General features: G+C 49.5%; 1 protein-coding gene across 1 annotated transcript in view; it reads left to right on the forward strand.

The window, feature by feature from the left end:
- The window catches only part of EPHA8 (EPH receptor A8), a 158,759-nt gene that overhangs the window by 68,093 nt on the left and 77,492 nt on the right, over positions 1 to 13,174 (forward strand). Inside the window, exon 3 of the mRNA XM_073601410.1 lies at positions 9,598 to 10,261. Within this exon, the coding sequence (XP_073457511.1) occupies positions 9,598 to 10,261 (664 nt within the window). The remainder of the gene's footprint in view (positions 1 to 9,597; positions 10,262 to 13,174) is intronic.

The raw sequence follows: 13,174 nt of genomic DNA on the forward strand, positions 1-13,174 counted from the left end.
GATGGGATGTAATAGTTCTATGTAAGCTTATTGGGGGAGGGGGTTCCATATTGTGATGATGATTAAAGATGACTTGTCCTTCCGTCTACCACAACATGATGAGATCTTCATCCATCTGTATGAGAGGAAAGCAGATCACCTCCAAGAAGTCCTCAACCTTCCCAATCCATTCATTATATCTTCATATGGTCAGAAACACCAGCTCCAGAACCCCAGAAGACCGGTAGAGAGCACCCTGTACAGATAGAGAGTGCCCCATACAGAGAGTGCCCCATACAGATAGAGAGTGCCCCATACAGATAGAGAGTGCCCCATACAGAGAGTGCCCCATACAGATAGAGAGTGCCCAATACAGAGAGTGCCCCATACAGATAGAGAGTGCCCAATACAGATAGAGAGTGCCCCATACAGATAGAGAGTGCCCCATACAGAGAGTGCCCCATACAGATAGAGAGTGCCCAATACAGAGAGTGCCCCATACAGATAGAGAGTGCCCAATACAGAGAGTGCCCCATACAGATAGAGAGTGCCCAATACAGATAGAGAGTGCCCCATACAGATAGAGAGTGCCCCATACAGAGAGTGCCCCATACAGATAGAGAGTGCCCAATACAGATAGAGAGTGCCCCATACAGATAGAGAGTGCCCCATACAGAGAGTGCCCCATACAGATAGAGAGTGCCCAATACAGATAGAGAGTGCCCCATACAGAGAGTGCCCCATACAGATAGAGAGTGCCCCATACAGATAGAGAGTGCCCAATACAGAGAGTGCCCGATACAGAGAGTGCCCCATACAGAGAGTGCCCCATACAGAGAGTGCCCCATACAGATAGAGAGTGCCCCATACAGAGAGTGCCCCATACAGATAGAGAGTGCCCCATACAGATAGAGAGTGCCCCATACAGAGAGTGCCCCATACAGATAGAGAGTGCCCAATACAGAGAGTGCCCCATACAGAGAGTGCCCCATACAGATAGAGAGTGCCCAATACAGAGAGTGCCCCATACAGATAGAGAGTGCCCCATACAGATAGAGAGTGCCCCATACAGGTAGAGAGTGCCCCATACAGGTAGAGAGTGCCCCATACAGGTAGAGCACCCCATACAGGTAGAGAGTGCCCCATACAGGTAGAGCACCCCATACAGGTAGAGAGTGCCCCATACAGGTAGAGCACCCCATACAGGTAGAGAGTGCCCCATACAGGTAGAGAGTGCCCCATACAGGTAGAGCACCCCATACAGGTAGAGAGTGCCCCATACAGGTAGAGCACCCCATACAGGTAGAGAGTGCCCCATACAGGTAGAGCACCCCATACAGGTAGAGAGTGCCCCATACAGGTAGAGCACCCCATACAGGTAGAGAGTGCCCCATACAGGTAGAGCACCCCATACAGGTAGAGAGTGCCCCATACAGGTAGAGAGTGCCCCATACAGGTAGAGCACCCCATACAGGTAGAGAGTGCCCCATACAGGTAGAGCACCCCATACAGGTAGAGAGTGCCCCATACAGGTAGAGCACCCCATACAGGTAGAGAGTGCCCCATACAGGTAGAGCACCCCATACAGGTAGAGAGTGCCCCATACAGGTAGAGCACCCCATACAGGTAGAGAGTGCCCCATACAGGTAGAGAGCGCCCCATACAGGTAGAGAGTGCCCCATACAGGTAGAGCACCCCATACAGGTAGAGAGTGCCCCATACAGGTAGAGCACCCCATACAGGTAGAGAGTGCCCCATACAGGTAGAGCACCCCATACAGGTAGAGAGTGCCCCATACAGGTAGAGAGCGCCCCATACAGGTAGAGTACCCCATACAGGTAGAGTACCCCTTACAGGTAGAGTACCCCTTACAGGTAGAGCACCTTATGACAGGCGTTGGATTTGCACATGACTATGGCGGCAGGGCAGGACCCCGGTCAGTCGGCGGGAAGTTATATTCTAATGGATTCCTCCGGGATTCTTTATTTCGGGGGCTGAACTGCATCTGCCGGCGGAAATTACTTTATTCAAATTCTGGTTAGAAATCATTTTAGAATGTGAAAGTGGAACAATACAAAGTGTGGAAGTTTCCGGAGAAGGCGAGACTTTAATCACATTGAATATGATTGAATAATGAGATGCGGTCATGCATGGTAACCCACAGAGCGAGAATCGCCAGCTCTGCCCCCCCCAGGACATTCTCATTCTCCGTCATGGTGTCTGGAAGATTCAGGCTTCACTCACCGACGTTCCCATCAATCCTCCCCACACCTCATGTCCATAGAATTATTAACAGGTCATCTTCTCTAGACCTCCAGGTAGAAGCAGAGCTGGGCCTTCAGGTGATGTTCTTGGAGCAGAGGGGTCATTGTTGGACATTGGTGGTTTCTCATGGTGTGGAAACATCTAGAAATAATCCTGAGATGAAGAACTAATAAGGAGCATTGTGCACCCTGTGGTGCTGAGCGCCCTACTAAGGCCAGAAATCTGAGCGTCCCATTCATCAACTGCACTCTTTACATTACATACATGTTCCTAATGGGGACATATAGGGGTCTTGTGCTTTATTGGGGTGATGGGGACATTGTGCTATGTTGGGGTGATGGGGACATTGTGTTATGTTGGGGTGATGGGGACATTGTGCTATGTTGGGGTGATGGGGACACTGTGTTATGTTGGGGTGATGGGGACATTGTGTCATGTTGGGGTGATGGGGACACTGTGTTATGTTGGGGTGATGGGGACATTGTGTTATGTTGGGGTGATAGGGACATTGTGTTATGTTGGGGTGATGGGGACACTGTGTTATGTTGGGGTAATGGGGACACTGTGTTATGTTGGGGTGATGGGGACACTGTGTCATGTTGGGGTGATGGGGACACTGTGTTATGTTGGGGTGATGGGGACATTGTGTCATGTTGGGGTGATGGGGACATTGTGTTATGTTGGGGTGATGGGGACATTGTGTTATGTTGGGGTGATGGGGACACTGTGTTATGTTGGGGTGATGGGGACACTGTGTTATGTTGGGGTGATAGGGACATTGTGTCATGTTGGGGTGATGGGGACACTGTGTCATGTTGGGGTGATGGGGACATTGTGCTATGTTGGGATGATGGGGACACTGTGTCATGTTGGGGTGATGGGGACACTGTGTTATGTTGGGGTGATGGGGACATTGTGTCATGTTGGGGTGATGGGGACATTGTGTTATGTTGGGGTGATGGGGACATTGTGTCATGTTGGGGTGATGGGGACATTGTGTTATGTTGGGGTGATGGGGACACTGTGTTATGTTGGGGTGGTGGGGACATTGTGTCATGTTGGGGTGATGGGGACATTGTGTCATGTTGGGGTGATGGGGACACTGTGTTATGTTGGGGTGATGGGGACATTTTGTCATGTTGGGGTGATGGGGAAACTGTGTCATGTTGGGGTGATGGGGACACTGTGTTATGTTGGGGTGATGGGGACATTGTGTCATGTTGGGGTGATGGGGACACTGTGTTATATTGGGGTGATGGGGACACTGTGTTATATTGGGGTGATGGGGACACTGTGTTATATTGGGGTGATGGGGACACTGTGTTATGTTGGGGTGATGGGGACATTGTGTCATGTTGGGGTGATGGGGACACTGTGTCATGTTGGGGTGATGGGGACATTGTGTCATGTTGGGGTGATGGGGACACTGTGTCATGTTGGGGTGATGGGGACACTGTGTCATGTTGGGGTGAAGGGGACACTGTGTTATGTTGGGGTGATGGGGACATTGTGTCATGTTGGGGTGATGGGGACACTGTGTTATATTGGGGTGATGGGGACATTGTGTTATATTGGGGTGATGGGGACACTGTGTTATGTTGGGGTGATGGGGACATTGTGTAATGTTGGGGTGATGGGGACACTATGTCATGTTGGGGTGATGGGGACATTGTGCTATGTTGGGGTGATGGGGACACTGTGTTATGTTGGGGTGATGGGGACATTGTGTTATGTTGGGGTGATGGGGACACTGTGTTATGTTGGGGTGATGGGGACATTGTGTTATGTTGGGGTGATGGGGACATTGTGTCATGTTGGGGTGATGGGGACACTGTGTTATGTTGGGGTGATGGGGACATTGTGTCATGTTGGGGTGATGGGAACACTGTGTTATATTGGGGTGATGGGGACATTGTGTCATGTTGGGGTGATGGGGACATTGTGCTATGTTGGGATGATGGGGACACTGTGTTATATTGGGGTGATGGGGACACTGTGTTATGTTGGGGTGATGGGGACATTGTGTCATGTTGGGGTGATGGGGACATTGTGTTATATTGGGGTGATGGGGACACTGTGTCATGTTGGGGTGATGGGGACATTGTGTCATGTTGGGGTGATGGGGACATTGTGCTATGTTGGGATGATGGGGACACTGTGTTATATTGGGGTGATGGGGACACTGTGTTATGTTGGGGTGATGGGGACATTGTGTCATGTTGGGGTGATGGGGACACTGTGTTATGTTGGGGTGATGGGGACATTGTGTCATGTTGGGGTGATGGGAACACTGTGTCATGTTGGGGTGATGGGGACATTGTGCTATGTTGGGATGATGGGGACACTGTGTTATATTGGGGTGATGGGGACACTGTGTCATGTTGGGGTGATGGGGACATTGTGTCATGTTGGGGTGATGGGGACATTGTGCTATGTTGGGATGATGGGGACACTGTGTTATATTGGGGTGATGGGGACACTGTGTTATGTTGGGGTGATGGGGACATTGTGTCATGTTGGGGTGATGGGGACACTGTGTCATGTTGGGGTGATGGGGACACTGTGTTATTTTGGGGTGATGGGGACATTGTGTTATGTTGGGGTGATGGGGACATTGTGTCATGTTGGGGTGATGGGGACATTGTGTCATGTTGGGGTGATGGGGACATTGTGTTATGTTGGGGTGATGGGGACATTGTGTCATGTTGGGGTGATGGGGACATTGTGTTATGTTGGGGTGATGGGGACACTGTGTTATGTTGGGGTGATGGGGACATTGTGTCATGTTGGGGTGATGGGGACATTGTGTTATGTTGGGATGATGGGGACACTGTGTTATATTGGGGTGATGGGGACACTGTGTCATGTTGGGGTGATGGGGACATTGTGTTATATTGGGGTGATGGGGACATTGTGTTATGTTGGCGTGATGGGGACACTGTGTTATATTGGGGTGATGGGGACACTGTGTTATGTTGGGGTGATGGGGACATTGTGTTATGTTGGGGTGATGGGGACATTGTGTTATGTTGGGGTGATGAGGACATTGTGTCATGTTGGGGTGATGGGGACATTGTGTCATGTTGGGGTGATGAGGACATTGTGTTATGTTGGGGTGATGAGGACATTGTGTTATGTTGGGGTGATGGGGACATTGTGTTATGTTGGGGTGATGGGGACACTGTGTTATGTTGGGGTGATGGGGACATTGTGTTATGTTGGGGTGATGGGGACACTGTGTTATGTTGGGGTGATGGGGACATTGTGTCATGTTGGGGTGATGGGGACATTGTGTTATGTTGGGATGATGGGGACACTGTGTTATATTGGGGTGATGGGGACACTGTGTCATGTTGGGGTGATGGGGACATTGTGTTATATTGGGGTGATGGGGACATTGTGTCATGTTGGGGTGATGGGGACATTGTGTTATATTGGGGTGATGGGGACATTGTGTTATGTTGGCGTGATGGGGACACTGTGTTATATTGGGGTGATGGGGACACTGTGTTATGTTGGGGTGATGGGGACATTGTGTTATGTTGGGGTGATGGGGACATTGTGTTATGTTGGGGTGATGAGGACATTGTGTCATGTTGGGGTGATGGGGACATTGTGTCATGTTGGGGTGATGAGGACATTGTGTTATGTTGGGGTGATGAGGACATTGTGTTATGTTGGGGTGATGGGGACATTGTGTTATGTTGGGGTGATGGGGACATTGTGTTATGTTGGGGTGATGGGGACATTGTGTCATGTTGGGGTGATGGGGACATTGTGTTATGTTGGGGTGATGGGGACATTGTGTCATGTTGGGGTGATGGAGACATTGTGTTATGTTGGGGTGATGGGGACATTGTGTTATGTTGGGGTGATGGGGACATTGTGTTATGTTGGGGTGATGAGGACATTGTGTCATGTTGGGGTGATGTGGACACTGTGTTATGTTGGGGTGATGGGGACATTGTGTTATGTTGGGGTGATGGGGACATTGTGTTATGTTGGGGTGATGGGGACATTGTGTTATGTTGGGGTGATGGGGACATTGTGTTATGTTGGGGTGATGGGGACATTGTGTCATGTTGGGGTGATGGGGACACTGTGTTATGTTGGGGTGATGGGGACACTGTGTTATGTTGGGGTGATGGGGACATTGTGTTATGTTGGGGTGATGAGGACATTGTGTCATGTTGGGGTGATGGGGACATTGTGTTATGTTGGGGTGATGGGGACATTGTGTTATGTTGGGGTGATGGGGACATTGTGTCATGTTGGGGTGATGGAGACATTGTGTTATGTTGGGGTGATGGGGACATTGTGTTATGTTGGGGTGATGGGGACATTGTGTTATGTTGGGGTGATGGGGACACTGTGTTATGTTGGGGTGATGGGGACATTGTGTTATGTTGGGGTGATGGGGACATTGTGTTATGTTGGGGTGATGAGGACATTGTGTCATGTTGGGGTGATGGGGACATTGTGTTATGTTGGGGTGATGGGGACATTGTGTCATGTTGGGGTGATGGGGACATTGTGTCATGTTGGGGTGATGGGGACATTGTGTTATGTTGGGGTGATGGGGACATTGTGTTATGTTGGGGTGATGGGGACATTGTGTCATGTTGGGGTGATGGGGACATTGTGTCATGTTGGGGTGATGGGGACATTGTGTTATGTTGGGGTGATGGGGACATTGTGTTATGTTGGGGTGATGGGGACATTGTGTCATGTTGGGGTGATGGGGACATTGTGTTATGTTGGGGTGATGGGGACATTGTGTCATGTTGGGGTGATGGGGACATTGTGTCATGTTGGGGTGATGGGGACATTGTGTTATGTTGGGGTGATGAGGACATTGTGTTATGTTGGGGTGATGAGGACATTGTGTCATGTTGGGGTGATGGGGACATTGTGTTATGTTGGGGTGATGGGGACATTGTGTCATGTTGGGGTGATGGGGATAAAAAACCTATAAACCATGCGCTTACTCCAAAAAAGTCATAAATGTGAGCAGCTAACACAACAAATAGAAAATTTGTAAATAAATCATATACAACCAGGTGTAGCGCTAAAAAATGAAAAAGAAAATATTGCTATACCACATAAAATAGCAAGATAAGTTGTGAAAAGATAGTGTTTTGTATATTTAGTGAACATTCATACATATAGAACACTTATGTTATAAAGTCATAGGGTCACCAAAGGTGATGACAGGATGTAATAATGGCAATAAAGTCCAAAACTGAATGTGCAGATACGATGAACATAAATGTTGCAATGGTGATAAATTCCAAAACATATACTCGTGAGAGATTTCTGAATATAATCCAACATGTGCTGACAGACACTTGTGCGAAACCACCACCCAGGATGACTGGAGGCTTACCAGAAAGTTGGGACCCACCTAGCATACGCTATATGGGTCAAACAGGCTTGGATTGCTCACTGGCAATGAAGGTAGGGAACCAAGGGCTGGTGAATGGTGAAGTTGTAACGTTGCTATCCCAAAGAAGTCTTCTTCATATGGAAGCTCGGACACCAACGGACATTACCACATGTAATGAAGAAGGGGCTCATAGCGTAATTCCGTAAACCATAAAAAAATTTTATTAAAAGGAAAAACACTTACATTTCAGAATAAAATGTTGGGGTGATGGGGACACTGTGTTATATTGGGGTGATGGGGACATTGTGTCATGTTGGGATGATGGGGACATTGTGTTATGTTGGGGTAATGGGGACATTGTGTTATATTGGGGTGATGGGGACACTGTGTTATGTTGGGGTGATGGGGACATTGTGTTATGTTGGGGTGATGGGGACACTGTGTTATGTTGGGGTGATGGGGACATTGTGTCATGTTGGGGCGATGGGGACATTGTGTTATGTTGGGGTGATGGGGACATTGTGTTATGTTGGGGTGATGGGGACATTGTGTTATGTTGGGGTGATGGGGACACTGTGTTATGTTGGGGTGATGGGGACATTGTGTTATATTGGGGTGATGGGGACACTGTGTTATGTTGGGGTGATGGGGACATTGTGTTATGTTGGGGTGATGGGGACACTGTGTTATGTTGGGGTGATGGGGACATTGTGTTATGTTGGGGTGATGGGGACATTGTGTTATATTGGGGTGATGGGGACACTGTGTTATGTTGGGGTGATGAGGACATTGTGTTATATTGGGGTGATGGGGACACTGTGTTATGTTGGGGTGATGGGGACATTGTGTTATGTTGGGGTGATGGGGACACTGTGTTATGTTGGGGTGATGGGGACACTGTGTTATGTTGGGGTGATGGGGACATTGTGTCATGTTGGGGTGATGGGGACACTGTGTTATGTTGGGGTGATGGGGACATTGTGTTATGTTGGGGTGATGGGGACATTGTGTTATGTTGGGGTGATGGGGACATTGTGTTATGTTGGGGTGATGGGGACATTGTGTTATGTTGGGGTGATGAGGACATTGTGTTATATTGGGGTGATGGGGACACTGTGTTATGTTGGGGTGATGGGGACACTGTGTTATGTTGGGGTGATGGGGACATTGTGTTATGTTGGGGCGATGGGGACATTGTGTTATGTTGGGGTGATGGGGACATTGTGTTATGTTGGGGTCATGGGGACATTGTGTTATGTTGGGGTGATGGGGACATTGTGTTATGTTGGGGTGATGGGGACATTGTGTTATGTTGGGGTGATGGGGACATTGTGTTATGTTGGGGTGTTGGGGACACTGTGTTATGTTGGGGTGATGGGGACATTGTGTTATGTTGGGGTGATGGGGACATTGTGTTATGTTGGGGTGATGGGGACATTGTGTTATATTGGGGTGATGGGGACACTGTGTTATGTTGGGGTGATGGGGACATTGTGTTATGTTGGGGTGATGGGGACATTGTGTCATGTTGGGGTGATGGGGACACTGTGTTATGTTGGGGTGATGGGGACATTGTGTTATGTTGGGGTGATGGGGACATTGTGTCATGTTGGGGTGATGGGGACATTGTGTCATGTTGGGGTGATGGGGACATTGTGTTATGTTGGGGTGATGGGGATATTGTGTTATGTTGGGGTGATGGGGACATTGTGTTATGTTGGGGTGATGGGGACACTGTGTTATGTTGGAGTGATGGGGACATTGTGTTATGTTGGGGTGATGGGGACACTGTGTTATGTTGGGGTGATGGGGACATTGTGTTATGTTGGGGTGATGGGGACACTGTGTTATGTTGGGGTGATGGGGACATTGTGTTATGTTGGGGTGATGGGGACATGGTGTTATGTTTTGGGGCATCGATTTTTTATGGATTATTTCCTTGAACCTCTTCTTGTTCCTCTTTGCAGTGGGATTCCATCAATGAGATGGACGAGTTCTTCGCTCCCATACACACCTACCAAGTCTGCAATGTGATGACCCCCAACCAGAACAACTGGCTGCGAACCAACTGGGTGCAGAGAGACGGCGCCCGCCGAGTCTACGCTGAGATCAAGTTCACCCTGCGAGATTGTAACAGCATGCCGGGGGTGCTGGGCACATGTAAGGAGACCTTCAACCTCTACTACATGGAAAGTGACCGAGACCTGGGCACCAGCACCCGGGAGAGCCAATTCATGAAGATTGACACCATCGCTGCCGACGAGAGCTTCACCAGCGTGGATCTGGGGGTTCGGAGGCTGAAGCTCAATACAGAAGTGCGTGGTGTGGGGCCTCTCAGCCGGAGGGGTTTTTATTTGGCCTTCCAGGACATCGGGGCGTGTATCGCCATTGTGTCGGTGAGGGTCTATTATAAAAAGTGCCCCTCTATGGTCAGGAACCTGGCCGCCTTCTCTGAGGCCGTCACCGGTGCCGATTCATCTTCCCTGGTGGAGGTGCGTGGAGAATGTGTGGGTCATTCTGAGGAAAGAGACACCCCAAAAATGTACTGCAGTGCTGAGGGCGAGTGGCTGGTTCCCATCGGGAAGTGCGTGTGTAGTGCGGGATTCGAGGAACGCAGTGATTCCTGTGTAGGTAAGACCGAAAATTTCCTCACAGTTCACGATACGTCTGATCTACACCAACAGGGGGTCCATCTAGTGACATCATCCGTTCTGGTCCATACAATCTCCATACAATCTCCATACAAGGTCCTTACAATCTACATACAATCTCCATACCATCTCCATACAAGGTCCATACAAGGTCCATACAATCTCCATACAAGGTCCATACAATCTAAATACAAGGTCCATACAATCTAAATACAAGATCCATACAATCTAAATACAAGGTCCATACAATGTCCATACAATCTAAATACAAGGTCCATACAATCTAAATACAAGGTCCATACAATATCCATACAATGTCCATACAATCTCCATACAACCTCCATACAAGATCCATACAATCTTCATATAAGATCCATACAATCTCCATACAAGGCCCAATACAATCTCCATATGAGTTCCATACAAGGTCCATACAATCTCCATACAAGGTGTCACGGAACGTCCCACACTCCGCTTGAGTGCTTCCGTCATATACCACTTCCTCCCAGTCTGTATACAGATATCCCAACCTCTCTGAGCACAAACAAGGCGACACTTGCTTCACTGCTAACATGGACTGTTTATTATGAATCAAAGTTACAAGACTTTATATGCTGTTGGAACCTCCTCTAACAATACAAATGTAACCTAATTAACATGAGCTAATTATCTAATCCTTTATACAGCCTAGGTGACTGAGACATGACCTTTCGCCCAGACTTGTGGTCACCGAGCTTCACACAGTTATAGCAGTCGTCCCGTCTCCTACCTTGTATAGAGGACAATGTCATTAGCTCATTCAATTAACATAAACACAGGTTGATGACACCATCATCTCCTCACAGGATGTGTCCCAACAGAATGAATCCACTGAAAATCCAGGGCCCATAATCCAAAGGCAACAGGCTTGCATACAGTCCTCTCCAACAGCCTCTGTCCCGGCTAGGTCTGTGACATTTCTCCCCTTTTGGCAGGAGACTAACACAGGAGGAGACCCCAGACGGGTTGACTCCGAAGTTAGTCCATAGTTCCAGTCCTCTACTGCCTGTACCCACACAGTACCCCAAACAAATTGTTCCAAACAGAGTATTACTCACCCAGCCAACCTCTGCCTCTCTCAGAGAACATATCTGCCACTGGGGAGAGGCCTGGACTGGCTCTTCTCCCTGGAATCCTTTCTGCCGCTGGAGAGAAGACAGGGGGACTGGGCTCACTCTGTCATGCTGTTGGGGATCGGGGCCCACTGCCCAGCATCCCTGGGGTATACAGGTGGAGACTGAAGTCCCATCCACCTTCACAGGAAATCCATCCTCTGTTAGTTGAGGGCAGAGTCCAGCAGTCCTCGGCCCTGTTGCCAGCCCTTCTGCTGGAAACCCCACACCATCTATTCCGGCTAACTGTTGGAGAGGGAGGCCGACTGCCCCGCCTCCCTGGAACTCTGTAGTTGTTGCCGGTGCTGGGCAGAGGTTGGTAGCACTCTGCCCTGTTGCCAGCACTTCTGCTGGGAACTCCGCATCCTCTGCTCCGGCTAACTGTTGGGGCAGGAGGCTGGCTTCCTCCACTCCCAAACTGTGTAGCTGCCATTGGGGAGGTGAGCCGGCTGCTTCCTTTTCCATTCCCTCATCTGGCTGCTGGGACGACATGTCGATGGTACTGTCTCCCAGGTACACGGATCTTTGCTGGGGAGGAAAGCCCACTTCCTCCACCCTGGCCAACTGTTGGGGAGGGACAACACACACCTCCTCTCCTTTCTCCCCCTGTATCTGCTGCCGGGAAGTGATTGCCATCTTCTCAGCCTGAGCCTCCACAATTGCTGCAGGTGTGGGGCAGAGGTCTTGGACCCTCTGTCCGGTTGCCAGCACTTCTGCTGGGGGTTTGCCAGGTGGTTCCTCCTCTACAGAAACGTCTATTAAATCCCCAGTCGCTGGAATTGGTAAAAGTGTGGGACAGAGGTCTTGGACCCTCTGTTCAGTTACCAGATCTTCAGCTGGAGAAGTTTGTTTTAACTCCATAGATGCTGCTGGCAGAAAATCACATGTCCCTGTCAGTGTTGTGGGAGAAAGGCCGACTACCTCTTCTCTCAGGAAGGCCGAAGCCACTGTTGGTGCTGGGCAGAACACAGTGAACTTTGGCCCTGATAGAAGCTCTTCTGCTGGAGGCTCATCAGGTTGTTCTTCCTCAGCAGAAAAGTCTATCAAATCCCATGTCTCTGCAACTGATGTCTGGGAATAGAGGTTCACCATCTCCTGTCCATGGAACCCAGAAGATGTTATCATTTCTGGGCAGAGGTTAGCAGAGCTCTGCCCTGTTGTCAGCACTTCAGGTTTGGGGACGGCAATCTCCGGATTTTCCACTGCCGATTCTCTGGCATGCTGCTGAACTTGTTCTAGCAGTTTCCTGTTTGCCCTTTCCAGATGCTGTTCCTTCCTTAGCAAATGGTCCAGATCAGGTTTGAGCTCTGAGACCCCTGCAAGACCGAGCATAGACTCTCTATAGTCTCTCAGGTCCTCAAGGTCAGGTTCCCCTTCATCGCCAAACATAAAAAGATCTGTAAGGCTCTCCCACAGCAATCTAGGGCCTCCAAAGTCATATCCCTCCGGAGAGCATTCTGTTGTCTCCCCTAAATATCCCTCCTCTGCGTGCCATTGCAGAGCCCGATAACGATTGTCCAGCTCTATCTCCTGCTGGACCAACCTGTCCAACTCAGTCACCCATTGCTCCTGGGGCTGCTCTCCCAGGAATGCCATCCGCAATGCCCGTTGGTCACTGGCCCGTTGCTCTTGGGTTGGAAAGCACTTGCCCTGTTTTATACCAGCGAGACGGAGGGCTCCAATCCAGAGCTCCACCCGAATTTGCTGCCTGAGCTCCAGGTATTCATCCTCAGACACAGTCC

The sequence above is a fragment of the Aquarana catesbeiana genome, linkage group LG10 (assembly GCF_042186555.1).
Source record: "Aquarana catesbeiana isolate 2022-GZ linkage group LG10, ASM4218655v1, whole genome shotgun sequence".
Lineage (NCBI taxonomy): Eukaryota > Metazoa > Chordata > Amphibia > Anura > Ranidae > Aquarana > Aquarana catesbeiana.